Source organism: Vespula pensylvanica, chromosome 2, assembly GCF_014466175.1.
Source record: "Vespula pensylvanica isolate Volc-1 chromosome 2, ASM1446617v1, whole genome shotgun sequence".
Lineage (NCBI taxonomy): Eukaryota > Metazoa > Arthropoda > Insecta > Hymenoptera > Vespidae > Vespula > Vespula pensylvanica.
The window spans coordinates 3,151,241-3,179,055 of record NC_057686.1 but is presented as its reverse complement, the minus strand read 5'-3'; the positions used below and the strand labels follow the sequence as shown (position 1 = coordinate 3,179,055).

The following is a 27,815-nucleotide window of genomic DNA, read 5'->3' as shown; positions in this document are numbered from 1 at the left end:
CGAGTAGGTCTCTCCTCGCGCTTTCCACTTGTACGATGTTCGTTTTATTATAGCCGGGAGGGCATTCCACCGGTCTTGGTGAAATTTCGGCAGGTGTACGAGATTCCATGGAGTATTCGTGTTCATGGACGCGCCCATAAGGAGCAGAGGTTCATCGTGCAAGCAAGCAAGCAAGCAAGCAAGCAGGTAGGTAGGTAGGTAGGTAGGTAGATAGGTAGGTTGGTAGGTAGATAGGTAGGTAGGTAGGTAGGTAGGTAGGTAGGTAGGTAGGTAGGTAGGTAGGTAGATATGTAGGTAGGTAGGAGGCAAATAGATAGGTTGGCAAATAGGCAAGAAAGCAAGAAGGAATTCTCGTACGGTGAACGGTAAGCAACAGGTATTTAAATGAGAAACCGGATGGTCGATTCGAGGTGGTTCGATAGAGGACGCCACGTCCTTCTCGTTCCGGCTATGTACCTGCTACGATCGTTTCCAAGAGCCGTTCTCAACACGATTCGACGAGCACTTCGGCCGTTATTCTTCTCTCTCCTTGCCCCACTCCAAATGACTGCTCGACGTTCCATCGGTCCCCTCTTCTCCCCACTCCTAACGACTTAGGAACGGCAGCAGAACAGCAGCAGCACCTTTCTCGAGTCGCACGGGCCCCGTGAGTAGTCTCGGTCCCCACCCAAGACGGGCGACTGCATGAGTGAGTGTCAGCAGCACTCAGTACAGTTACTGACGGCCCCGCGCTGTGAACCGTTGCCGTTGGCCGTCGTTTTCGTCGTCGTCGTCGTCGTTATCGTCATTTTCTACTTCGTCGTCATCGTCGTCGTCGTCTTCTTCGTTATCTTCTTCGTCGCGTTTGTCATCGTCTACTACTCGTCGGACTCGAGTCAATTTGTTTTACTATGCGTAGCTCTTGATACACATATGCAGTCCGTAAGTGGAGTGCTTGATAATCTTTCTTTCTCCTTCCCTCTTTCTCTCTCTCTGTCTCTCTCTCTCTCTCTCTCTCTCTCTCTCTCTCTCTCTCTCTATCTGTCTGTCTGTCTTTCTCTTTCTCTCTCCTCTTCGCTGCATGCAGGTGCACGCAGCTGTTTTCCATCTGGAGTAACTGAGACATCTCCATTTTTGTCGAGATCATGGGTCCTCTTTACGAGATTCCTGAATGAATGTGTTTAATCGGTCAAAGCTACTTTGGAACGATCAAAACTTTGATCTTCATTGAAAAATGGATTTTTAATAATATAGTAACATAGTTGAACATGTTTCTAACTGATAACTATCAATAAAATAAACACTATTCTATAATGAATTCGTTTGCATTAGATCCATTTAATTCACAATTTACTTCATACAATATGGTATATTCAGTCAGTGTATTATCACGTGTTCAATGACATTATTACGTTATACTAACTAAAGAAGTTATAGTAGTTTCATGGTCTGCGTAAAATTAGATTTTCAAACTTTCAAAATTCACGTTAACTATTTTCGCATCCATAACACGTAATTAACGTAGTTTAAAGTTCGACGTGTTGACGCGTCATTATTAAAATATGCGTTTTGGGCATTGTTAGCAGGTAAGTGATTCATGGAGAAAGGAAAGGTCAATCAGAGAAGGACGTGTTGTTTGTTGTTCCTTTTCGAAATAGTGGCATAAGCTAAGGAGAAAGGGAATTGGAGTTGTGTGCTAGTAGATAGAGAAATTAATACAGTGTATTATTTAGCAGTACTACGCATAAGACGATTATACAGATTTTAGAAGCATTTCGAACCTTATTCTCGATATTGAGAAAATTAAGTAATTGTTAGACAATAGATTCTATTTTATCTTGGAATTCTATCGGATTTGATTTAATATTAATGTAAAAATAAAGATAGATAGAGAGAGAGAGAGAGGGACAGAAACAGAAACGGAGACAGAGAGATAGAAACAGAAACAGAGGGGGAGAAAGAGAGAGAGAGGCAGACAGACAGACAGACAGAGAAAGAGAGAGGGAAGAGAGAGAGAGAGAGAGAGAAAAAGAGAAAGGGAATGGGAATGGGAAAAAGAAAAGTAAACAAAACTTCATAGTCAAAAAAAGTAAATACAAATATCAATCTACAAGAACAAAGTGCTTTCGAACGTAGGTACGTATGGACGAGGTTAGCACGATGACCGTTCTACCACCACTACCGGCAAAGACTCAGAGTCGGGATGGCAACCAAGTCGCTCGGCAGACTGTGTCAATCCGGGCAGCTTCCCCTCCATCCTCTCCGGCTCTGAGCACAGGTGCCGGAGCAACGGTATTCGTCGGTTCTCGTGCCGTGGATCCTACGGCAAGTACCAAGAGACGAGTCCCGGAAATACAAACCTCCAACGGTTACGGTAGACAGAGCAACGTCCAGCATCAGGAGCAACAGCATCAATATCAGCATCAAAATCAGTATCAACAACGACAACAAGCGTCACACGTAGTTAAGATAAAGATCAATCCGGATGGGGATAAAAACGGGAAGGTTATATCAGCGGTAAGATTGACCTTGGACGGAAACGAGAAGAATAACGGAGTAACGTGTGAACGTTCGTCCGTAGCGGAGCGCGACGGTGCTGTGTTGGTGAGTGCGACGAATCTTGTGAACGAGAATCTTCGCGAGAGTGGTGTTGTTGGTGAGGGTTGTGTGAGAATCAGTGTAGGGGGTGACGCCTTGAGAGATAAGAAAACTTGCGCGTACGAGCAAGATACCGCGAACAATAACGACCAAACCAATAAAAATAAAAATAACAACTACGGTAACGAGAACAACAACAACAACAACAGCAATCATAACAATCGTAAGAAAAACGACCAAGTTATGGTTCAGCGGGCGACGTCGGAGACACCGAATTCTTCTCCCTTAACCAATCGATCTAGCGGCTGCATTTATTATAATTCTTTTCAAAATCCGCTGAACACCATGGTGATGTCCAGTGGACAGTGTTCACCGAGCGACACCTTGGATAGCGGAACTTGCAGCGACTTGGATGGTACACCTCCTCCTTTACCCAAGAAGAAAAACATCAACAAAGGTATCGGAGGTGGAACAAGGGTCATACTATCAGTAGGAAAACACGATCTCACCGGTAGTTTGACTAGTAGCGGTGCGGAGCTCGATAGCGATGATAACGAGAGCAACATCAGCTGCGATTCTTTAAACGGTGCCGAGCTTAACGGTAGTATCCTTTCTCGAAACGTTAATGGGACTAAATCTTCGAACGAGAACGGTCAAGAGATTGTCGAGTATCAACAACGTATACAACGTACAAGGAGTAACGACCTTGGCAGAGTAATCAAGGACTCCGAAGAACAAGTGGAGGAGGTCGAAGAACTCAACGACGATCATAGGGCTAACTCCGACGATTTATCCAGAGAGGAATCAGCTTCGCCTAGCGTCTCTCCTTCGCCTTCTAGAACGTCCTCTTTGTCGAAGGCTTCTTCGACACCCAGAATCAGGAGTCCAGAGCCTTTCGTTGATCGAAACAGCAGTGGAACCACCTCTCCTGTCGTTCGTGAATGTACCTATGAAGAGAGAAAACAGGAACAGGAAAGAATAGAACAAGAGAATGCAGCTGCCGAGTTTTACGCGAACTACAATCGATCGAGCGGTAACAAGTACGTCTACGACGATGACAGATTCTACAAGTTTCACTTGAACGAGCTGAGACAGGATAACAACGAGGATTCGAATAAAGAATATAAGGAACCTGGAGCCCTCGGAGAAAAAGAAACAGATGAGTGCTTCGCTGGTTACAAGATTCTCGAAAGGGAAGCCATACGCAGTGCCAAGGGAACCGTGCGTGGTGTTAAGAACAGAGTACGCGCTGGTATAGCTACCTTCCTTCAAAAACCATCTTCCAAGGTTAGTATTTAATCGATAATTAATATTCAAATTAATCGTAATATTTTCTTTCTTTTTTTTTCTTTTTTTTTCCTTTCTTTTTCTTTGACGATGTAACGTTACTTTCGGTGAAACTCGCTTTTGATTTATCAAAAGTTAATATTAGAAACAGTGAGTTATAATATAGTAAAATTTATCATACTTTCTATCGTGTAATAGCCGAGCTATGCTAGTCTAATTAATTCTAGTTGGGAAATTACTTAGTTAGAACTTATTGTTCGTCGCACGCACATATACGCACACACGCATACGCAAGCACGAAAAATAACGAACTAGGAATTAATATCTTATCTTACTTTGAAACTTAACTTAGGCTTCGGATGACATTCATGATCGTTTTATAACGTAGTTCGAAGCAATTCCGTTTTAAGGGAACAGAAATAAATGCGTAGAATGTACGAAGGTCTTTCGTACAAGTGGAATGTTGAACGGGCGTGAAATGCGGTATATTGACCTAGAGAACCAAACACGGAGTTAGTTAATATTCATGGAATTCGATGTTCTATTTCGGAATGTAGTAGATTAAGATATAGAAATTCGAAAAAGTATGTATTTATTCGGATCCAGAATTGTTCAAATCCTAAGAGACTTTACTTGATATATTTTTTTATTCTCGACTCTCGACAATTCTCTCATTAACTCGAAGAATAAACACGCGCTAATTATGTAATTATTTTGCTCCGTGCACTGATTTAAGAGATAAGGTCATGCCACAGGATTTCCGATGTAATAAATCGTATTTTCTAACTATATTTAATCACTAGCGCTGAACGTGAGAAAAGTAAACGCCAGTCTTTCTAATGAAAACGATTTTAATAATATCTATGATTTAAAATTTAAAGATGAATTTTATTATATAGTACTTTTATTATGTAGTACTTTTCGAGATCGATCGATTGATTACATGGAAATCGGATCAATTGCAAAGCGTCGTTTCTCTTCGTTATAAAAATCGCAGATACAATGAACGTTCGATGATACCGTACGATCAAATCGGTTTCGCTAGACAAACCACTTCGCTAGTTACACTGAGCAAGCAACGTGATAGCATTGAGATAGCTTGAAGCGCTTTACGATGAATTCGATATTACTATCCATCCAACAGATTCTAAGTTAATTCGTACAATCGACAAAATTACGAGGTTGCGATAGAAAAAAATTCTTCGAACGATAACGTTAGAAGAATGAAAGTAATCATGATTCTTCATCGATGGATGTATTTTATCTAATTAAATTGAAGACGTGTTCTCAAAGGTTAATTGGTTCTAAAGTAAATAAAAAAAAAAAAAAGAAAGGAAGAAATAAAAAGAAAGAAGAAAATTCGTAATTTTACGGGAGAGCAAAATCGTCTCAAACGATAGCTTTACAGTTAAATCGTATAGTATGATTTTCGTTCCGTTCATCGACTGTCGATCTTAGGATGGAAATCTATGATGAAGCATCCACTTCTCTCTTTCATTTTCTTTCTCTTTAGTACGATTTCAGCAGCAAAGGTTCCCTGTGTGTTGCTATGCGAACGTCGGCGACGTGCGTAAACGACGATCGTACGTTCTGTCGATGCGGAACGGATCGACATAACGGTAGATCCGATAAAGCGATATTACAGCAAAGGCACGAAGAACGAACACACTGCTTGTTTCTGAGCATTCGTATTTCTTCTCTTCTCCTCGTCATCATTTTTTCCCCATCTTTTCTTTACTTTCTTTTTATTTAATCGACGAGGAAATAGAAACGATGATCGGTACTTTCTAACGCGTTAGAGATCGAAGATCTTAATTAGAATGATTAAATAGGACGATTCGATCGTTGAACTCTTCGTTATAGGTGGTAATTATTTCCCTATATGTCTATTAACGGCTTCTCGCGTTTATAGTTATAATAATTATGCAATATTGTTTCTCGATAATCGTTCTATCGTAACGCTTGATATTTTTTTCAATGTCAATTTAAAACAATGTAGGAAGATAACGGAAATATTAGATATCGTTGATTGAATTTTTCACATATTTATCCTTAGAAATTTATTTTATAGTATTAGTATAATATGTTCAATGAATTTATTAGTTGCGTTTATTTCGAATCGTATCGAAGCTTCGTTCACTCGTTTACATTGCTCCTCATCCTTTCACAAATTTTTCATCGCGATTGTACTGAAGATTATAGAGGTACGAACGTTCTCGCGGCCCGCATCATAAAATTACAGAGCGTGGATTGTTGGTTTGCTTGCTCGCTCGCCTAGCTAGACTAGCTAGATAGGAAATTAGCTTGCAACGTTCGGTTAAAAACGGTAGAGAAAATTCTTTTCAACGTTTCAACGTGTACAATAGATTGGTATAGAATGATTTTACCTATTAATCATAAGATAGAATCGAATAAATATATTAAAGGTATAGTAAGATAAATGTTAGTAGTCGAAAGAGAAGGAGGGTTTGAAGTATTATAAATAATTAGATTTGTTCACTTTCGTACGACAAATTAATTCGTCTCGCCTTAGGATGAACGATAAGATGACGTGTCCTTTGTCATTATAACACTCGATTCTGCTCCAATAACGAATACACGTATTTACTACCATTAAATTGTAGATTATTCCTCTCACAGCTGTTATGCATCTTCCTTGCGTTTTAGTTTCTTCAACTTCCGTGCAGCTGTCCAGAACGGATTATGCAATCTCCGACGCATAAGACTCACCGGAAAAAATTGTAGAAAATCGCTCGAACGGTTCGTACAAACTAATATCGATAATGTTCTAAGCATTCGAAAGTCAGCTCGATAAGCATCGAATTCTTCCTCGGTTTTCCACGAACGAACTCGTTTTCAACAGCGGTTAGTGTGCTAGATAGTTATCGAGGTAAAGTGATTTATTCTCCGAACGAACGAACATAATAGCCATAAAAAGCATTCGTTTTTCCGATTTGGTACTATCGCACAGGGTGATAGTAATTTATGCTCGACGGTTAAGGACCGAAAAGAGAACACGTGTCTCCGGTTAATAAACTTCCCCTTCCAGACATTGAATGCCAAGTTATTAAGCACCGCTACACCCGTTACACATTCTTGCACGAGGTTTTAGCGAACGATATTATATACGGTTGCGCAACGGCGCAACAATTAATACGCTACACTTTTATAGGTAGGTATGATATTCTAGTCATATAGTACTCTCTTTCTCTCTCTCTCTATATGTGTGTGTGTGTGTGTGTGTGTGTGTGTGTATGTAGAGGCAAGTTTTACACATCTGCATTTACGTTTTGTTTTTATTCGTAAGTTAGATATGTAAGTCTATCTGGAACATTGTTTTAAGAACGATATAAATGCAATGGATCCATTGTATTACACTAGAATTTAATTAAAAATACTTTCGAAAACTCCTTCCAAAATATTTTTCCTTCATTTAATAAATCTTTCAAAGACTATGCGAATGAATTAGGACAGTCTCATTCTGGCAAAAGCATCTACGTCGACGATTTTAACTCTCAGTTGGAAATATTTTCACGATGAGCGTAAATGACGACGATTTACAGCCAGTCGATTATCGAACCTTCGAGATTTCTTAAGCAAAGAAAGAGAGAGAAAGAGGGAAAGAGAGCTTTCGTCGAATTAATAACGATTTGTCGAGGACGATTTTAATGAGAGTCTTGCCTTGAAGGATTACTCGATGATCATTATCGATATAACTATATATTTCTACCGGCAATTTATTCTATATAATATACGTTGCAATATTTAGTTAGTGAGTATTGCTTTTCGAAGCAAAGTAATGCTTTTGAAAGGTCGTTCTTTGAGTTTCCTTTTTACCGAGTAACAAAGTCGCAGTCAATTTTCGAGTAAACCGTTTCGAACTAATTGTAAGTAGAAAAGAAGTAAGAACGGATATTACGTTTCAGAGCCGAGATTAAATGCGAAGTCATAAATGTCTGTATAGTGGGCTAGCACCTTTACTTACACCATCACACACGCACACAAACACAAATATAATAAAACTACAAACATAGATACTCATAGCCCATGTAGTTACCTTGCAACAATTTCCACGTAGCTATATATGGCAAACATTGCAGTTAACGACAGTAAACGCGAAATAGAAACTTCGATCTAAGAATGAATCCGCTAAGGCTCCTTTTCATTCTTTCTTAATCGACCCTAATCCAATATCCATGTTTATATATACTACAAATACATTTATTATCGTGTATTTTATTGACAATTATATAGATATTAGTAAATCTTACGATTAGAATGCAATGACGAAAGAATTGACAGCTTACGTCGCACTATTATTAGCATGAATTCTAAGATCTATGAAGTGTGTTAACGATTCTAAAGGGGTGAACGTCCGTTTACACAGAAACGCGAATGTCTCTGATAAATTAAAATAGATACTGTGATTTCTCTGAATTTCGTCGAAAGAAACTTTCTACATTAGTCTTCGCTCTATTTAATTTGTCAATAATTGTGTTATAGACTTTCATTGATGCAGCTCTAAAAGATTACCATCGGTATCAATTTCGATGGAAATAAATCATAGGTTCAAACGCTTTCTTGATTGCTATATGCTCGACTTGACGTTGAAAACGTGAAAACTTTAATAACAACGACTACTCGAACGTTGATATTTTATTACTTTCGATAGAAAATACTAGATAAATATACAAATGAAGAGGATTTTATAACTATACGTACGTAGGTGCTTCTATTTTTTGTCATGAATAGCAGTATTTAAAATTTCGTGTAGAAAAAAAAACAAATGAATCATTGCTTATTCATGAATTCATCGACTAGGAATTTATGCATAGATTGTATGAAGGTTGTACGATCGTATAAACGTGTAGGCAAATCGTGGAAATCGATGTACATATATACATATATATATATATTTTTCTCTCTCTCATTTGTTTATTTATTACTTACATAATGCATAGTAATTGAACGTGGATAAAACATCGAGGATGCGAATACGAATTATATGGAAATATCTATGATTCTTTCTTAATTCTCGATCATCGATGGATACATATTAACGAGAGAATATTTCATAGAAATCATTCAACGCATCTTTGATGCATTCTTTGATAATGCATGATCTCTCCTTTCTTAAAAAAGAAATGCGATCAGACCTACTTCTTTCTCTCTCTCTCTCTCTCTCTCTATTTTTTTCTCAGCTCTCTTTCTTTTCACCATTTCCAGAAATTCTTGGAATAGAAGGCGACAAAAAGAAATCGTACTCGTCGCGGTGGCGAGTCGCGACAGCAGGTGGTAATGCCTGGCGTCATGAGTTTCCCGATTGAAGAAAACGCGGTAGGCATGTTCACGAGACAAATCGAGTGGGAAAAGAGAAAGCGGGTCAAAGAGGCCGCCGCCGCCGCCGCCACGACGACGAACGACGGTGGTGGCAAACGGCCAACTTCGGCCTCCTCATCTTCGATTCGTTTGGTGCGCTTCTTCTCCCTCTCTTCTTCTGCTTTCAACCGTGAACTCTTCTTTCTTTCTCTCTTTCTTTCTTTCTTTCTTTCTCTTTCTCTTTCCAATCGTAGCTTCATTATTCACCAAGAGCGATGGAAGTCTCGTTTTTCTTGCATTTCTTTTCGTATCCCTGACAAAGCTAAATTATACCTTTAACATTTTTTCTGAATTTTTTCCTCCAATAGAAACCATCACTTAAATCAATATTCTTAGTAGGGGTGGATTCAATTTTTCACTTTCGTATTGTCAATGCTTTAGACGTTTCAAGAAATTTTGCATAACAGGATTCATCTTTATCTGTTGGTTTCGTAATTAATAGCTTATCGAACTGTAAAGTGTACGTCGAAACCATAGAATCTCATTGAAGAGAAGTATATATATATATAGAATTTCTTAGATAAGTCTTTTTGTTTTAATGTAATTATTATAAAATTTATCATAACAGGATTCTACTATATATATTACAATTCTATTTATATCGTTTACACGAATTAAATAAAACTTAGTCTTATTTACGAAAATTCATTTGACAGTTAATTATTCATTATCATGCTCGAAAGTTAAAACGATTAGTACCGGCAAGTAGATAGGTATTCTTCTGTAAATATAAGAAAAGCGTCGTTAACCTGTTGAACATCAGAGGAGAGAAAAGTAGAGAGTAAGACCAACGGCGTTGGTCCGTGCTGCTTTCATTCCTACTCGGAAGCTGCTGCAGTGGAAAAAATATTAAACCGAGCATCGAATCGTAACCATAATCGTATTCCATAACTGTAACCGTCAAAAACGACAATTTAAGTCATTTTGGAATCCCCGATTGGGATTATAATTCTTGATTCAAAGAATCATTCTAGATGAAAGTGTAATCGTGACCTAAATAATCTTTTATTGAGTTTATCTGACTTTTGGGAAATTTTTTATTTTTTTAAAAAATGATCGAAGGAAGAGAAAATTTATCGTAATAAATATATTCGATCGGTTGTGGATCAAACATATGATCGCTTGATATGAATTGCTAATTGATCCATCCATCGTACTTTTTCTTTTTTTTTATTTTGGCAAATTCAAGATAATGTCAAAAAATATGTAGCACTCTTCGCGAAACTGTCCTACAAATTTGGAGAATCAGAGACCGGTATAAACCGGTCCATCCTCTTACCTATAACGGAAACCGTAATATTCCAAAAGTCATAACGGGAATCAAAGGCAGTACTCGCAATGAGTTGGGTCAAAACAGTTTTACTTAAAATGTAGGTAAAGGTTATAAGCTCTCTCGCAGCTTTCTCATGGATGTTAATTTATCGACTACGTTAAAGTCATTTTCTAGATTCACGAGTTATCCAGGAAGTCAAACTTTAAAGAAAGAATCGATTGGTATGGTAGCATTCGTTTTGATCCACGTACAGACGTAGTTTTTAATACCCCATGTTTTTTTCTCCTATCGATTAATTTATGAAAAAAATATTAGTTAATATCATTCGGGATACGTATAAGATATTTTTCTAAATAAATTTTCACGGCATGTCTCGTAGTAAGAAAGGAAAAAAGAACGAAATAAAAAATTCTTTGTTAATACTTTACACTATCAATAGAAGCACTGCGAATAGAAAAAAAAGAAGAAAAAAACAAAATTGATAGAGAATCGAAATGACCGCAATTCTCACATTATTCTCGAGGTATTATTTATTTGTTTGATAATATGATAACATGAGCAGGAATAAATGCGATCATTATTTAAACGTCACGAAACGAACGAAGGAGAAGACTGATGAAAAAATCGTTTAATTGCGATGTATTAAATGCTTCACGCATCGTCCATACGTTTAATCGTCCATACACGCTAGCACCAACGCGTTTCTCATTTACTTCCTAGTAATTTGACTTTCGAGCGAATGAAGTATGCAAGTAATTGGAAAAGATTCTTACGCGTCGGCAGTGCGTGACTTTACGTTTAGATATACGATGTAGTACCTGAACGTAGTTCGGTAAATAAAATTCTATTTAGTAAGAGATAGTCTAGACGAAGAAAAAGTGAAAGGTTCCTGTGAGCCAAAAAACTCTTGTCGTTTCTCCTTTTTTATCGTTAAGTGATATCATTGCGAAGAGTGTATTTCATGTATTTATCTCTCAATATTAATTTAAAGAGAGAAATATAAAAGAGTTATATTGAGAGATAACTGATTACGTATTTCTAATTATTAAATTATAAGCAATGAACTAATAAAATCGATTATGATGTAATTGGAATAATATAAGTGGCAAGAGAGTGCATTTATATTCCATTGCATAATAAATAGTAGAAGAAGAAAGGACTTGGAAAAGGGTAAGATAATAATAGTTTCTATCGTTCCTTAAATACTCATAACATTATTAATAACTTGATATATATTAATTACATATCTATCAATAATGATACATTATATATATATATATATATATATATATATATATATATATAGTACGTAAACTATAATTATTTCTCAATATTGTAAATGGAGAAGCCGAGACTCTTTCGTATTTGAAGGATTGTTTAAAATCAAAGTGAAATTCATGGCATATGTGCATATAAAAATTTTAAAAAGGAAAATGTGTTAGCGTGACATAATTGAAGAAAATATCGATCATCGATTATATCGATTTATCATTTTGTGTTACTTAAGTTACTTCATAGTAAAAGCAGGACACACTCTCTAACGTTAGATTAACCATTAAAAAAAAGAATGAACAGTAGTGAGAAGACAGTTTCACTCGATGTAAATTAACCTTAATATGGTGATGCGGTTGTATTTTGCGAAAAATCGTGAAAATAAATTCTTAGTGAATTATTATTTCGGTACAATAAATGGAGACGATACGACTCCTTGTGGTAAATTTACTCTCGGCTGTATCAAACAGTCTGTTTAGGACGGAGAATCGATCGAAGAAGGTAAACATTTCTCGAGATATTTTTACTTATTAATAATCGAATAGAACGTCGATGGTCGAACACCGAGAAGTCTACGCAGAAATAGCATTTGTCCTCGACATATGAAGATAGTAACGCGTATTCGTGTCACGTAACCTAGAATCATGCGTGCAGACACTCGGATATATCGATTTGATCAAACTATTCGAAAATCCTGGTATGTTTCGATATATTTTATTTTTATTATATATTTTATCTGCTAGTTATCACGAAAAGTCTTATTCGTACTTTTTAACATTTCGACTTTTAATTTGTGCAATTGAAAAACGCGTTTAGAGACATTAATTAAAAGTATTTCAAGAGATAAAATGAAATATCAGATAATAAGAAGTAATATTTATTTCATTTGTCATTTTATTACGTTTATATTATTAATGAATACGCGTATTGATAGTGAGATAATAAATTGATAATTATCGTAAATACAATCAAAATTAAATAAATCAAAAGAAGGAAGATTGCCAATGAATGTTATAAATAGTGCGATTGATGAAACTCATCTCTTATGAACGAAAAAAGAAAGGTAGAAAAAAAGAAATCGATACTTTACTTCGAAAAGCAACCTGTTGTACTGAACTACGAATACATATTTAAATATACAAATATTTGTCGAATTATTAGGAAACGTATATTTTTTTATTTATATTTTATTTTAATTTATTATTTTAATTTAATTCATTTTCTCAAATGCGTTGTATTAATTAATAATCCATTATTCATAATATTTTGTTAAAATATTTTTCCTACAATTATTTTTCATCGTATGCATTTTGCTTCATTATATTTTATTTATTTATAATACTGGAAAATAATATAAATTCATGTATTTTACATGATTTTATCGAAGCGTATATTCAAATTCGTAGGGGAAATTTTCGTTTTTTCTTTACTTTTTTTTTTTTTATTTTGCAGAAAACGATATTAATTGGGCCGAGCGTAGGGGTGGCAGTAAAAGCATTTTTCTCGATTTTTATAGGAAACCATCAGTTTTCTTTTGAAGTCATAAAATGTTTGCGAGAAAATAAAGCTTCATTGAATCCGGCTTTAGGAATCGCTGACGTACACCTTGAAAATCAATTTAACATTATAGTATTGATATTATATCCTCGTTATTTTCATCAGTGATAGAAACATTTAAAATACTCGATTTCTGATCTGAATCATATAGTAATTGAATAATACATATGATATTATATATATTAAATATTTTTAACATATTTACATATTAGTAAACAATATAACATATTAGTAATATAACATAGTAATTTACTAATTTAACATATTAGTAAACAATATAAAAAAATACTCGTAAGTTATAGCAGGAAAAAAAATAACAAAGAAATACGAATTTTCTCCGAAAATATTTTTTCAAAATCGAAAAATTTCAAAAAGTGATTCCATCTAAGAAGAAAGATAAAGCTTTTGATGTAACTACATTGCCTATATTAAATTGCTTTATATCAATTTAATCCTTACGATCTTGATTGTATCAAACTTCAAAAGATATTTCTTTAGAGATTTCACCATTCCGTAATATTCGTTTCGATCGAAAGATCTCGCACGTTCCATCGATATACAGGTCGAACCTCCAGGGGGACTTTTGACCTCGTTGTAAGATCGTGAGACTACTTACTTCTCTTTCCTTCCTTCCATCTTTCCCTTCTTCCGTTCTCTTTTCTTCGACTTCTTAAGCCATTTTTTAAGATAGTATTTGAGACATTCTTATCGTCGATTATTTCGAAGATGGCGCAAAGAGAATAAGTTTCTCTCGAATTTCTGAGATCTCTTTTCTTGAAAAGAAAAATCTCGTACGTTCTCACATAACCCTGTCGCGAAAGTTCTATCGATAGGACACAGGCCCATGCGCGCGCTCGACCTCCCCATACAGAACAAAGAGCGAAAGAGAGAGAGAGAGAGAGAAAGAGAAATATATACATATATACACACGCGCGTACTTGGAACCGTGTTATTACGCAAATGACAGAGCGTCCCGCAAAGACCTATTACAACTAGAACTCCCCTCTCCTCTTCTCTTTCCCTCCTTACTTCTCATCTTCCTTTTTGTCTTTCTTCCTCTCCCTATCCCTGTCTCTGTTTCTGTATCTCCCTTTCTCTTTCTCGCTAAACGAAATGTGCTAACAGCTACTGTACCTACGCTCGCTCTCCCGCTAATCATCGAGTACTGTTGAGACTCTCTATTCTCTTTCTTTCTCTTTTGCTTTTTGTTTAGAACGTATTGATTTAGGTCTCTAGCAAAGAACTCGCTCGCCCGTATTTTATCGCATGAGTTTTCAACTCGAGCATAAAATTACGTAGGAGATTGTAGTTAGAAGCATTGTGCATTTGAAATAATTTTTGAAATATTAATAATAATTCTTTTGGTTTCTTTTGTAGGGAATACTTACGCAAAAATCTACGAGTCTGTAGTATAATTAACGTATGCTAATATTGCAAGCCATAGATACAGATTATTTAAGTATTAATTTAATTTTATTAGCGACGTTAGTAAAAAAATCCTTGACTCGGAAAATTAATTAGAAGAAAGAATATTTGAAGGCTGATCACAAAAGATACCGCGTGTGACCGTGAGAGATCTCATTTACTTCTCTACTCGTTAGTCGACATACCTGGTACTTTGTTCTTTTTTTTCTCTTTTTTTTTTCTCCTAGAGAACCACATGCACCAAGGTAACAATAAAATCCGGTCAGTGGGCGACCCGATCTCCCGTAACATTATCCCAGTTACGGAGAAATCGTTCTCCTCGCGATTTGTCTATGCTACACAGCTGGAGTCATTCTCGTGTAATTAATCGTCGCGATCGTTTGATTTGTACGAGCTAGATAATCGTATGCGATTATGTTTAAAAGATCATAGATCGTTTTCTTTCTTTTATAATATATTATCTCTAATATAACATTCGAGATAAGCGTGGATACATCATTGTAAATGATTCTTGTTTAAAAGTGCCGTAATTCATGTTACGGAGTGTAAACTTGGAGAAATCTAAAATCGATCGGCATACCTACGATTAAAATTAATGATGCAAAATATGGAACAACATCGAAGGTTGTCTCGATAAATTTGAGACTTTTTTGCTCTTTTACCACCGGATTAATCTTAATTGCGAAACTTAATAACTCGAGAAAATTATTCCTTTTTATTTGACTCTCAATTTTAAGTATCACTTCATTAAAACGAAAGGGTATAAAATGAATGTACGAAGTAGGCAGCAACGACCGAATGACGAGTGAGAAAAACGTTTAATATTTTAGTTTTCGTGCTTTTATGAATTCGTTCGATTTATAGTTCTATATGAGACAAGATCTATTCTATTTTAATATCTATACATTTCTGATATAATTGTGAGCGACTTTTGTACATTTTTATTCACGAAATCGTATATTATTGAAAACTCGAACGACAGATGGTATTTTCTTAATCGTATATTAAAAATTAATAATATTTTATAGAAAATCTGGCGAGTAGGAATTTTTGATATAACACGACGATACAACATTTGTTATATCGAATTTATTTTAAGATTGTTAGATCAGTACGATTACGAACATTTGAAACAATATATATATATATATATATATATATATATATATATATATATATATATATATATAATAAGTGATCTTGATAGAGAAAGACTTTATTTACACATTATACGCCTCTCTACCTAGCTAGAAATATACGATGACTGAGTATCAAACGATTTCTAAGCAGTATTCTTGCTTCGTAACCAGCTGGTGCACGTAACTGCAAATTGGAAGTCCCGCTATGCTCTGCAGAAACGAGACTTTTTATCGGATAACGTGCACTTGTTTTCCGATTTGTTCGAAGGTGCAAATTTCAGTTTTGATATTAGAATGTTTTTATTTCTTTTTTTACGGATTCAAATATCGATCTTTCGCTCTTCGCGTTCTAATAACTCTTCATTCGATTATTTCATACTCTTCGCAACATTAGAGTTGAAATGCAAATTTGCCAAAATGCATATTTATAATCTATAGAAAAAGAGGCCACATAGCTATGCAAAACATTATCCACACAAACGATCACGGCACGTATTATGTATCGCTACTCATTATAATTTTTTTTCCAGTGAAAGTAATTTTATATAAAATTATATTCTTCTTCGCATACTTTTAAAAATATCTTTTATTATTTCTCATGGATAACATTACGACGAACGAAATAGAAAGTATTTATGGAGGAAATGAATAACCTAGCTGTTAACTCCTGGCAAAGAGCTAAACGTAAGAAAAATACATTTTTCATTACGTCGAGCAAGTTATTTACATTTAATACTATCATTAATCATTCTTCTCTTATAACGCCTTCGACTTATCATGTAGTTGTATCATAATAATTTACAACAATTAATAATCTTCATTATTTTTCAATCAAAATTATTAGATGTACATATATACACGTTTTCAACATCAATGATTTAAAACGAACTGAAAATAAAAAACTTTGATACCGAAATGAAATTTTTTGTTATATATCACGTGACAAGATTTCAATCCGTTATCGCGTTATCAAACAGTAAAAGTAACAGGAAAAGTAATTAAGCTTCGTCATATGTAGTAGACGAATACAATGATGCTATGTTGGATATATATCTATGTATGATTAAAACGAAGCAAATAGCGAGCCTATGCAATGTTGAGGACAGCTCGAAATGTGTACAGTTCAATAGAATCGACGGACTGTAAAGAGGTATTCGACCGTTCATGATTACTGCAAAAATGGTGGTACGAATTCAGCAAAGTTTCGATTAATCAAAAATACAGAAATATTAAGTCACAAAGTTTTAAAGAGTAACAATAAATGATGTATTGACTTTTATTTATTGTAAATTTTCAAAACTCTTACATAATTTTGATTAGAAAGAATGCAAAATTAAATCGATTGACGTGTATTCATACTTTAATTGATCTTATTATTCACTTGTTTTAATTCGAAGCCTCATTCTTATCACGTATATGTTTCGAAGAAAAATAATAAGAAACTAAGGTAGATAGTAGGTATTCGAAAAAAAGGGACCAAACGATCTCTTATCTTAAATATCTTTGACAAGATCGAAAATTTTAAAGGTTGTCTCCCCTTGTATTTATTTATTTCTCTTGTATTTCGCTTTACTGATCATGAAAATAATAGGATCTAGCAAAGTTATATATACTGAAAGTTTGTATATAGTAGGTATAACTGTAATATAATGGTCTTCGTTAGAACACGTTAAAAGATTCAGCTCGTCTATGCGATTTTATCGCGACAACCGTTAGTCGTCAGCTTATGAAAGTTATAACATAAAAAATGCATTGCTCGAAGAGTGCGAACGTTCACGAAACCTTCCTCACGTTTCACGGAGTCATGGAGTTGTACACAGAATTGCGAAAATTAACGAAGCTACTCGTATTACGCGATATTCTAGCGATTATTCAGAGCGGAGAGAAAGAGAAACGAAAATTCATTGTCGTAAAATATAGTACGTAGTTGTAGTTGTCCGGTTAAACGAAATCATAATTTTCGAAAGTAAAGACAATAAACTAAAGCGAAATCGATGCGATTGAAAGTAATAGTACGATGTTTATTTTAGAAAGAGATCTTTTAACATCTAATTACAAATTTCTCGTGAGAGATACTTATTTATAATTACTCTTTATTAAGTAAGAAAGATGAAACGTTCTTTCCAAATATTTGACAAGTGAATATAATTAGATACGATCGATCGATTAAATTTCGTACATTGACAATAAATTTAACATTTTCTTGACGGTTATGATAGATTCGAAAAGAAAAAAGTATCAACAACAATATTATCTTGTTGATTGATAGTCCAGATAGTTTTGATGAATCTGTTCTATTATTCTGTTTTGTTTAACCAATTAAGAATTCATATCAGAACGAACGTTTTTTTTTCTTTTTTTTTTTTACGTAAACAAAAATTATTTTAGATTCTTTTTCACCGCTCTATTTTATTCCTTTCTTTCGCTTGGCTCCTAAGGAATTATCATCACGATGGCTCTTTTTATTTGTTTCTTTTATCTGAATGTACAATTTAGAGCAATGGATTGAGCGATATTGTTTGAACGTTCTTTTATTCACTGTCCTCGATATCTATCCAATTTCCGATATTTCGTAATAATCAAACCTTCAGTAGAAGATTTAGGTCTTACATACATACTGGATTATAGATATAACTAAATTTCATATATATGTATATTAAAGAAAGAAATCGATATTTTATTTTGTATTGCGAGATACCGTAGCTATTTTTATCAAATCGTGAATTAATATCGAAGAAAAAAAAAAAGAAAAAAAAGTAACTGATCTATGAAAAAAAAATTTTATCTAACATAACTGAATCTTTTTTTAAATAAAAATTTTTTATTTCTCGATCATTATAATAATTTTCGTTCTAAACGAAAATCTATTTTTATATTTTGTCAAAATTCATTAGGATTGATAGAAAAAGAAAAGAAACCTGTTACTGAATAATTTTACAGAATCCATCAAATTATGTGTATCTTTAAAATTACAAGATGGACTTGAATTTTAACGATGTGGAAGTTGAAATTATCGCTTTTAATGAATTTATCATAAGACGCTATTAGTTAAACAATAAAGTATGTCAGCAACGCAATAACGCTCTACGATGTTTACATTTGAATTTGTTTTCTTTTTTCTGTTATTGTTAATACATCGATTTGTTTTCGTTTTCAGGCTTATAAGGCAAAGGAAGAGGGTAAGGTCGTGGTTTACACCACCTCATCCGGTATCGTCAGACTAACGTTCTACAATTGCATGAAGGTAAAGCAGATTTTAAACACGCACATGGTGAAATACGAAGAAAAAGATCTCTTTCGTAGCGCTGAACTTCAGACAGAGTTGAGAGATCGAATAGGTTGTACGGCGATTCAGGTGCCACAACTTTTCGTCGGTGGACAGTACATTGGAGTGAGTTTTTAAAGCTTTTCTAACAATTATTTACATATCAAATAATTTTAAATTATTCGATTGAATTTATCTAATCGTACTATTTCCGATGATCTAAAAACTGTCTCATCCTCGTTTATTCCTGATAAAAAGTAAGACCTCCGTGAGTTTCTTAAAACGTATTTTATACAATCCGAAGATCGATAAAGATGTAATTTGATGAGTTTACCCAACACACTTATATAGTAACCATACTTCAATATTAGCCTTCACTATCAGCGATTCCTTCGATGATATCTTTCAAGCTTAATTTATTCGTTTCACGTTTCATTACTTTTTCGATGGCCTTCGTATCGAGAAAAGGAAAAAAAATGGATGTTAAAACAGTAGATAAAAAAGAATGTGGAGGTCATATGATTAAAGATGTTATTTTATCAAATAGGAAGTCTCGAATAAAAAATATGATATGTGAAGTGGAATCAAACGCTGAAAAAATTATCGATTTTCCCACGTTTCTTGCATTCATTGATACAATGTAACTTAGGAGAATAATATCGAGAAAATGAATTTAAATGGACATTAGAGATTATCGAAACTTTATTCAATTATGTTTTCTCATCGCTTATTTCTACTCTTTCGAAACGTATTTCATTCTCTGTTAGATAAAAATCACTATCGTCGTGCGTCAGTTCTTTATGAGTTTACTATGACATCAACAATTACACTTATCTTATTCTAATACGATCTTCAGATTTTCTTCGTCGGTCATCGACTATTTTCATCGTAAAGCTCATTGTTGCAACAAGCCACTGAATGTTAATCGTTTAAACAATCTTTGAATTTCAATATTTTTTTTTCTATAGAACTTATCTCTCCGCTTGTACTTCGATATATGTACTTTAAAAAAAAATCGAATAAAGCCGTTACGTGATCTTGTTAATATTTATGAAACAATAGAAATGTTTTATCGAAAGTTCAATCAAAATTTTAGATTTGATTCTATGGAATTTTAGAAAGATTGTATAGAAACGAATAAAGGAATCGATTGATTTTGACGAATCAGGCGTAAACGTTCAACGTGATCGTAATTCCAATATAAAATAATAAGAAATCCGTTTGGCGTCGATCGATAATTTGTTCTTGGCATGCAGTAGGAGTAAGTACTTGGGTAATGACGCCATCGAGTGTTTGTCAATGATCGTTCGTCGGGCTGCGTTCGACATTCTTTACGCATCTTCCTGTCGCATCTTGTCTGTCAAGATATCCATTATTATTATCTCGATTCGACGATTTCGAGAAACTGAACGATTTAATTAATCTTTATAAGATAGATAAAACGCGTTCTATCGAAGGAAAATGACGAGCATTGATTTAAGAAGAAAAATTACGTTGACTTTTTCTTTTCTTTTTTATCATCAAATATCAAATATTTTTACGACGAACGAATCGATGTTTTCGAATAAAAAGTAAAAAGCTTCACTCGTTTCAGGAATGTAATTAACGCTTGTCCATCACTTTTACAATTGCTAAATTTCATAAAAAAATTTCAAACGTAAAATTTTTTAAATAAAAAAAAACTCATTATTTTATTAAAAAAGAAAAGAGTAGGTAATGAGAGAATCAATTGATTTGTAATAAACATTTTCAGCAATGTAATTATATTCCTTTCGTAGGATACTTTCTGATGCTAGTAAATATGTCGCGAGTTTCGAATGAATTTTCAAAGAGCGAACTCAAGACTCGCGTGAACGGCAAGGCCGATCCCGCGTTACGCAATTGTGAATATTCGACATCATGAAAGTTGAGAGAGCGAGAAAGAGAGAGAAAGAGAGAGAGAGAGAGAGAGAGAGAGAGAGAGACCGACGTGAAATGTCAAAGATAAGCGACTACTCGTTCACCGTGCCACACTCACCATCGTGATCGAAGCCAGTTCAAAGAGATATCGAGACCGAAATCTAACACGAGAGAACCTTTTCATATTGGCTACTTCAATATTTTTCAAACTTTTCAATTTTTTATTGAAGAGACGAATATATTAAAAAACGTGACAAAGAAATTATTCGTATGATTGAAAATGATGGAAACTCGTTATAAATCGAAATAAAACTTTAAATTTTTTTCTAAGGAAATTAAATTTTTAAATTTGTCAGAAATATTGATCGACAATGGGCTAAATTTTTTTTTATCGAAAGACCGCTTTGCGATCAACTTTCTCTGGCGACGTAATCTCCTACAATTTTTTGCAAATTCTTTTTTTACCGTTCAGTCAATATTTTTTTTGCGGAGATCGTCCAAAAGTAAAAGTCAAAATAGTCATAAGGTAACATGATAAATGTCTAGAAAACATTACTAACACTTTCGACTTACAATCTACATCTCAATTTGATGAAAGTTTTGTAGTCTATTTGGTGGCTTAGAACGTGCCATATTGCCCGCGTGCAAACCGTCGTTGCTTTTGCAACTTAATCTCCAGGTGTTCTGCTCGTTAAAGTGACTTTGGAATTTACTATGTCAGTGTCGAATTCGTTTGAAGTCATTTGTCGTCAACTTTTTAGTTTGCTATACATCTGATACTTGGTGAAATATTAAACAGCGAACGAATATACCTTCGTTCATTAACTTTTTTAAAACGCTTAAAAATTAACAAGTAAATACCAATAATTATTTTTAATTTAATATAACGTCTTAATAATTTCGTTTTCTTATAAAGTGATAAAAAAAGAGGAAGAGAGAGAGAGAGAGAGAAATTGTTGACAATATTTCATGATTTTATCCGTTGAAGTTATCATTATCAAAGTAAACACATTATAATTTATTAAATGAAACGCACCAAAAGAGATCCCATCCCATGATTTTTTTTTTTTTCTATTAATAAATCATTCATAATCCGACGGAAATCGTGGCATAAATTTTGATTAAGTCCCGACAGCCATTTTTTTTACAACACATTAATTTTTTTAAAAGCCACGTCACGCTAAACGAATATATAAGAATTCGCAGGTAGATTCTTCCAGCGTGTCTCCCTTAATACGCTCTAGGGTTATTATCTAACTTTTCCAAGCTTTTCTGTGTTCTTCGAAAGGAACGTTCCGTGCACTTAAAGCTAATTGTAATCCATGCTCGCTAAAACTAGAGTACCGTTTCGAGAACTTTTCAAGTGTGAAAACCAAAGAAAAGCTTTCTTCGACTTTAGCAATAATTTTATTCTTGTAAAAATTACTTACTCTTAGAGGTCAGATCGAAAAAAGCTTGTTTTTCGTTAAACTTTTTATCTTACTGTTTACTCTTGGAAGAAATTAAAATTAAATTAATCTAGTTAATATACTCCGATAAAAGATAAAGAAAGAATGTATTTAAATCTTCAAATCTTCTTTTTTTTTTATCTATCCTAAATCATTCACAAATAAATTGTTACTCTATACGAGAAAATAAAAATCTCTCTTTGTTTCTCCAGATTTCTTATTAAGCCTTAACGATCACTCAGGTATGATCACGCAGGAAGATATATAGATTAGTTCGTTTCTATATACGACGACGTTGTAGATTTCGTTATAACATCACAGATTATTACAACTATGTCGTTCCAATTAGCTGAAATATTCTAATCAAGGTCTTCATAATTGACTGGTCGACAATATTCGTTCTCCAACACAACGGAGGCATTAATCGTGTTAATGCTGTCAGACTCGAGTAACTCATAAAATAAAAATGATTCGCATGCTAATGAAACAGACACGTAAAAAGAAAATTGTAAATTCTTCCTTTGTACTCCGAATCGTAAAAAAAGCTGTAATTCTACTATTCTGTTTTCTACGTAATTTATTTCCGAAGCTTTCAGGGTGTTTTTATTTGAAATAACGTTGATAAAACGGAGGATAATCTACAATGGAATGAAATATATGGAAGAAGACAAGTGTAGGTAAGATTAAAAAGGAAAACAAAGAATTTCTAATAAACGGAGTGTCTACGGTTCGGTGTCGATAGTCTCATGAAACTCTGATAGTACTGGGGAAAACAAGATTAAAGCAAAAGGGGAGAGAAATAGATAAATAAGGTTTTAAAAGTTTAAGAGAATGGTATGGTCGGGTTGACACCAAGAAAATTAGAAAGGGTATTCATAAAGTAGGAACGTTAAAATTATTCGGGAAGGAAATTTCGCACACCAGCTACGACGTAGTTCGGCATAGAATTCACATAAAAAGTCGAAGATATTGTATAATAATCTACACCGACTCTTTCTCCATTTGAATTTATTTACATTACAAATCAATAATTATAATTCGAAGGATACATCGTATAACAAGCAACAAAGATCAAATTATGTATATACGTAACGTATACAACGGAACAAGATACATCTTAATCGTGTCGTAAAATAGAACGTGTATATATAAATAGAAAATTCAAAATGGCACTTAACTAATATTCACCTTAAACCTTTAACTTTATAGTAGAAAGCTTTCACCAAATATGAAATCCTAGTATAAAGACTCAGAATTATTAGTTGAAAAGTGTAAATAGAATCACGTTTACTATGTATGTACGTAAGAAGACAACTCAGTCATCAGTCAGCCAGTCTAGTTGGTTTTCGTAAGATATTCATAAGCAGCTTCGATGTCTGCTTTGGTCTAGATACGACTCAGATTGGATTCAAAGGAGTAAATGAAACAAAAGAAGGAACGGGAATAGTCAGGTTCGATCTTCTCTTCGTGCACGACAATAAGAAAGATATATAGAGAAAAAGAGAGAGAGAGAAATAGAAGGACTTGTTTTGTCTCTCTTGGACGTTCGTTCGTATATTGGTACTCTCGATGCGGCCAATCGCGAGAGTTGTCGGGAGAGCAGATATACGAGTAAGTGAAATGTCAAGCTATTCGATCCAAGGCCATTGCGGGAAGGAGACGAAGAGAGAAAAAGAAAAATAAAGAGAGAGAGAGAGAGAGAGAGAGAGAGCGAGCCAGAGAGAGAAAGAGAGAGAGAGAGAGAGAGAGAGAGGGAGAGAGAGGGAGAGAGAGAGGTTTACTCATTTGCGTCTGTGTCGATTCGATCGGTTGTCCGCTATAAATGTTTACATACACACATACGTACATAAATATGTACGTACTAAATCCGGCCAGCATTCCTTTCTAACAACGTCATACAATTATTTAAACACGACGGAGAAACATAGATGATATTTTTCGTCCTTCGAGGGATCTCTTTGAAGAATCAAAAATGATCCATTCGAATAAAGGCAATAGTACGAACGTGTAGATTGGATTGAACGAGTCGAAAGAGTGGAGCGGGTCTCTCGTGATCCTTGACAAAACACTTTTCACAGCTTGGTGAAAGGTGTTTCCTTAGTTCGTGATTCGCAATAAAATCGTTTCCTTCGTTGTGACGTCCTATCAAGGAGAAATTCTTTCTTACGTTCTTGCGTTCTTGCCTTCCTCTAAACGATACGATAACTCCTTTGAGACAACACCTTGCTATTTCCAATAAAACGAGTTTAAGATTAATAAAGTTAAGCGTATAAATTCGAGAACGGGAAGAAACAAAATAAAAACGCAATGATCGTTCTTTTCGTTTATCGATCGCTATAAAATCATCAAATAACAATATATTTATTTCGACAAGATTGCGTATAAATTCGATAAATAGAAAATAAATCGTCGATATAATATTCGCAGTTTTATTTTACAAATCGTTTTTATATCGTTTATTAAACGCTCCCGTTATATTTTATCTTATTAATGTTTTTAATTCTCTTCCTCGATGTTTTCCTTCTTTTTTCTTTTTTTTCAGGATGCTGACACCGTCGAACGGCTCAACGAATCCGGAGAATTACGCCGGATGCTTAAACCTTACCAGGTAATTCAAGATAAGAGCTTGCTCGAAACAAGTGGCGAAAAGAAATGAATAACCATCAAACTAATTCACTTCACCTACCTTCCTAATTATCTGTTTCCTGAATCGTCTCCCCTTAATAGCATGGATGGATCTTTCTTTTTCCTTTCTTTCTTTTTTTCTTTTTATTTCCTTATAACGAAAGAAGACTAGAAGAAAGTTCTTAAACTTTCTTTAATTCTTTTTCAATTTGTGAGATCGTTCAATATGACGTAACCAATAAATTTGTTCAACTTTAAAGAAGAATACTTCCTGAGATAATATTAAAAAAAAAAAAAAAAAAAAATTAGAAACGTCATTACGTATTGAGTTATTCTTTTGATACAAGAGAAGAATGAGATGGAAATTTACGAAAAAGAAAGGAAAAAGAGAAAGAAAAAGAGAGGGGGTGGAGGAGAAAGAAAAAGAGAGAAGTTAATGTAGGTAAATTTGGCGAAAGTTTCGCACGTTTTCTTATTCAACAAAAGGTCTTCGAGAAAGTTTTATATTCGCATCGATGGAAATAGTCGTCGAATACGGCATCGTAACGTTATTACAACACGGAAAAAGGACAAACGTACGACTAGTGCACGTTCGAAGGGATGACATTTTACGAAGGAAAAGACCATCGTTACGAGAACCATTGACAGCTATTTTTATTGATGCGAAGGATATTTTTCTTTATGAAATATATCTCGTTATTTCCTTGAAGGAGATCAAAATATCTATTTTATTTTTACAATTTTTCTTTTTTACCTTTTATTTTTTTTTAAATCTCTTCGAATTGCAAAAAGGCGATATATAAAGGTCGACGTAACAAATCGTTGGTCGTCGTTGTAACGAATGAAAGAAAAAAGAGAAGAGAATCGTCGAATCATTTCTCTTTTACGACGACAGTGAAAGTGTCGTGCAAATACTTTCTAAAGAATCGAACGACCACCGGCATCTACCGATCGCAGTCTTCGACCGCAAACATGTGTTGGTCAAACATATCTTGCAAAGATGGTGATAGCATAGAAGAATTATTAGATCCATTCCACTTGTTCTTCTACTTGCTTTCAATTGCTATCGATTTTCATAAGAAAATAAAAAACAGTTCATTAACGATAATAGGACGGAATTTAAGATTAGTTTTCGAAATTGTTGATATTCACGTTTAATATAAAAGAAAAAACAATGAATAAGAAACCAGATTATATATATATATATATATATATATATATATATATATATATATTGAGTAAACGTAACAAGTTGGTCTTGTTACTTTTCTTATCACGATTTAACGAAATTATCGAAGCTACGTGGAATAATGCTAACTCGCTTAGGATGTTTATATGCCTTCCTATAAGAAAGAACTATCCGAAGCAGGTATAACTGGATCGTAAAGAAACCTGTGCGGCAAAACATGTGCAGCTACACCCACACATTCACATATACGAATACAATCACATAGAGAAGAAATAAAGACAGAGAACGTAGCCATTCCAACGAACGCAAGGTTGTACCGGTCCTTTCACTTTTATCCGTTGGCTATCTATCCCCATCCTCCACCCTACTATTTCTTTCTCTTTCATTTTTCAGACTCGCGATCGTAGATTTCGGTGTCGTACACTCGAGATTTTACCTTGCAACGCGCAAAGGTCGTTTACATCTATACGCTTCCAATGGAAATCTTTATCCAGCTTCTAATCTTATTGTCATTGTTAATATTAGACATAGGCAAACATATTTTCAAACCATATGTCGATCGCTATCCACATAAAAAAGATATAGCTTTAAATTCGTAAGTATAGTGAAATCGCAAATATTAATTATAACTTTTTCATGTTATATACATCTTCTAGATTTTTTCCCTCGTTTTTTGTTTGTTTTTCTTTTTTGATTCGCTAACTAATCTTTATTTTCATCATTTTTTTTTCTCGGATTTAATTAATCTAAAGGTTAAAAAATTCAACAAGATCGAGTGTAAATACGCGTAGACGCTTTGTCTCTTCTTCGTTTATATCGATTTATTATTTCGCCCGTACTCATTCTACGTCTGTGCTTTCTTTCTTCATTTTGTTTCATTAACTAAACGAATACTTTTCATCCTCGATGCCGTCCGCACTCGCACGATTTAATCCAAAATCCTCTTTGCAATCTCGTCGATCGTAAAACCGCGTAAATCGTACTGTCATGCATCGAGAGCTTGCTTTTTTGTTTCCTTTCCTAAAGCAATAATCATCTCCAAACCAATTTTCTTGCGTTACAGAGCGACGGCGCGTGTCCTTCGTGCCTGTTTTGCGGAAATTATCGACTGCTGGTCTGTCCCGTTTGCAACGGCAGCAAGAGATCCGTTCTGCGCAACGATTTCACCGTTGAATTTGTTGCCTTGAAGTGTATGAACTGTGACGAGACCGGTCTGGTTCCCTGCCAACATTGTTGAGAAAGAAGAAGGAAGGATTAAAAGGGATTTCTCCCTTTGGCACGTCGTCGACGTTCGACGCTTTATCAAGCAACGTACTAACAAGCAACTCTCTGACTATCTTCCCTTTCTCTTTATTTAAGACTCGTGGTGCTACGACGAAGTATAATACGTTTCGACGAATAATTCAAAGATAATGATTTGAGATAAAAGAATAAAGGAATGAGAAATAGAGAGAGAGAGAGAGAGAGAGAGAGAGAGAGA

The 27,815-nt window shown here is 34.4% G+C and overlaps 1 protein-coding gene across 2 annotated transcripts; it reads left to right on the top strand.

Moving 5' to 3' along the window:
- Positions 1-277: 277 nt before the first annotated feature.
- On the top strand, positions 278-27,809 carry LOC122637754 (glutaredoxin domain-containing cysteine-rich protein CG31559-like). 2 transcript variants are annotated; one of them, XM_043830095.1, is made up of 5 exons: positions 278-921; positions 2,116-3,864; positions 19,067-19,300; positions 25,064-25,129; positions 27,399-27,809. In XM_043830095.1, the coding sequence occupies exons 1-5, from the start codon at positions 685-687 to the stop codon at positions 27,570-27,572; spliced, it is 2,460 nt and encodes an 819-aa protein (XP_043686030.1). In that variant the 5' UTR covers positions 278-684; the 3' UTR covers positions 27,573-27,809. The 2 variants fall into 2 exon arrangements, with proteins under 2 accessions (XP_043686030.1, XP_043686031.1); XM_043830096.1 differs by having other exon boundaries at positions 2,094-3,864.
- The last annotated feature ends 6 nt before the right edge of the window (positions 27,810-27,815 follow it).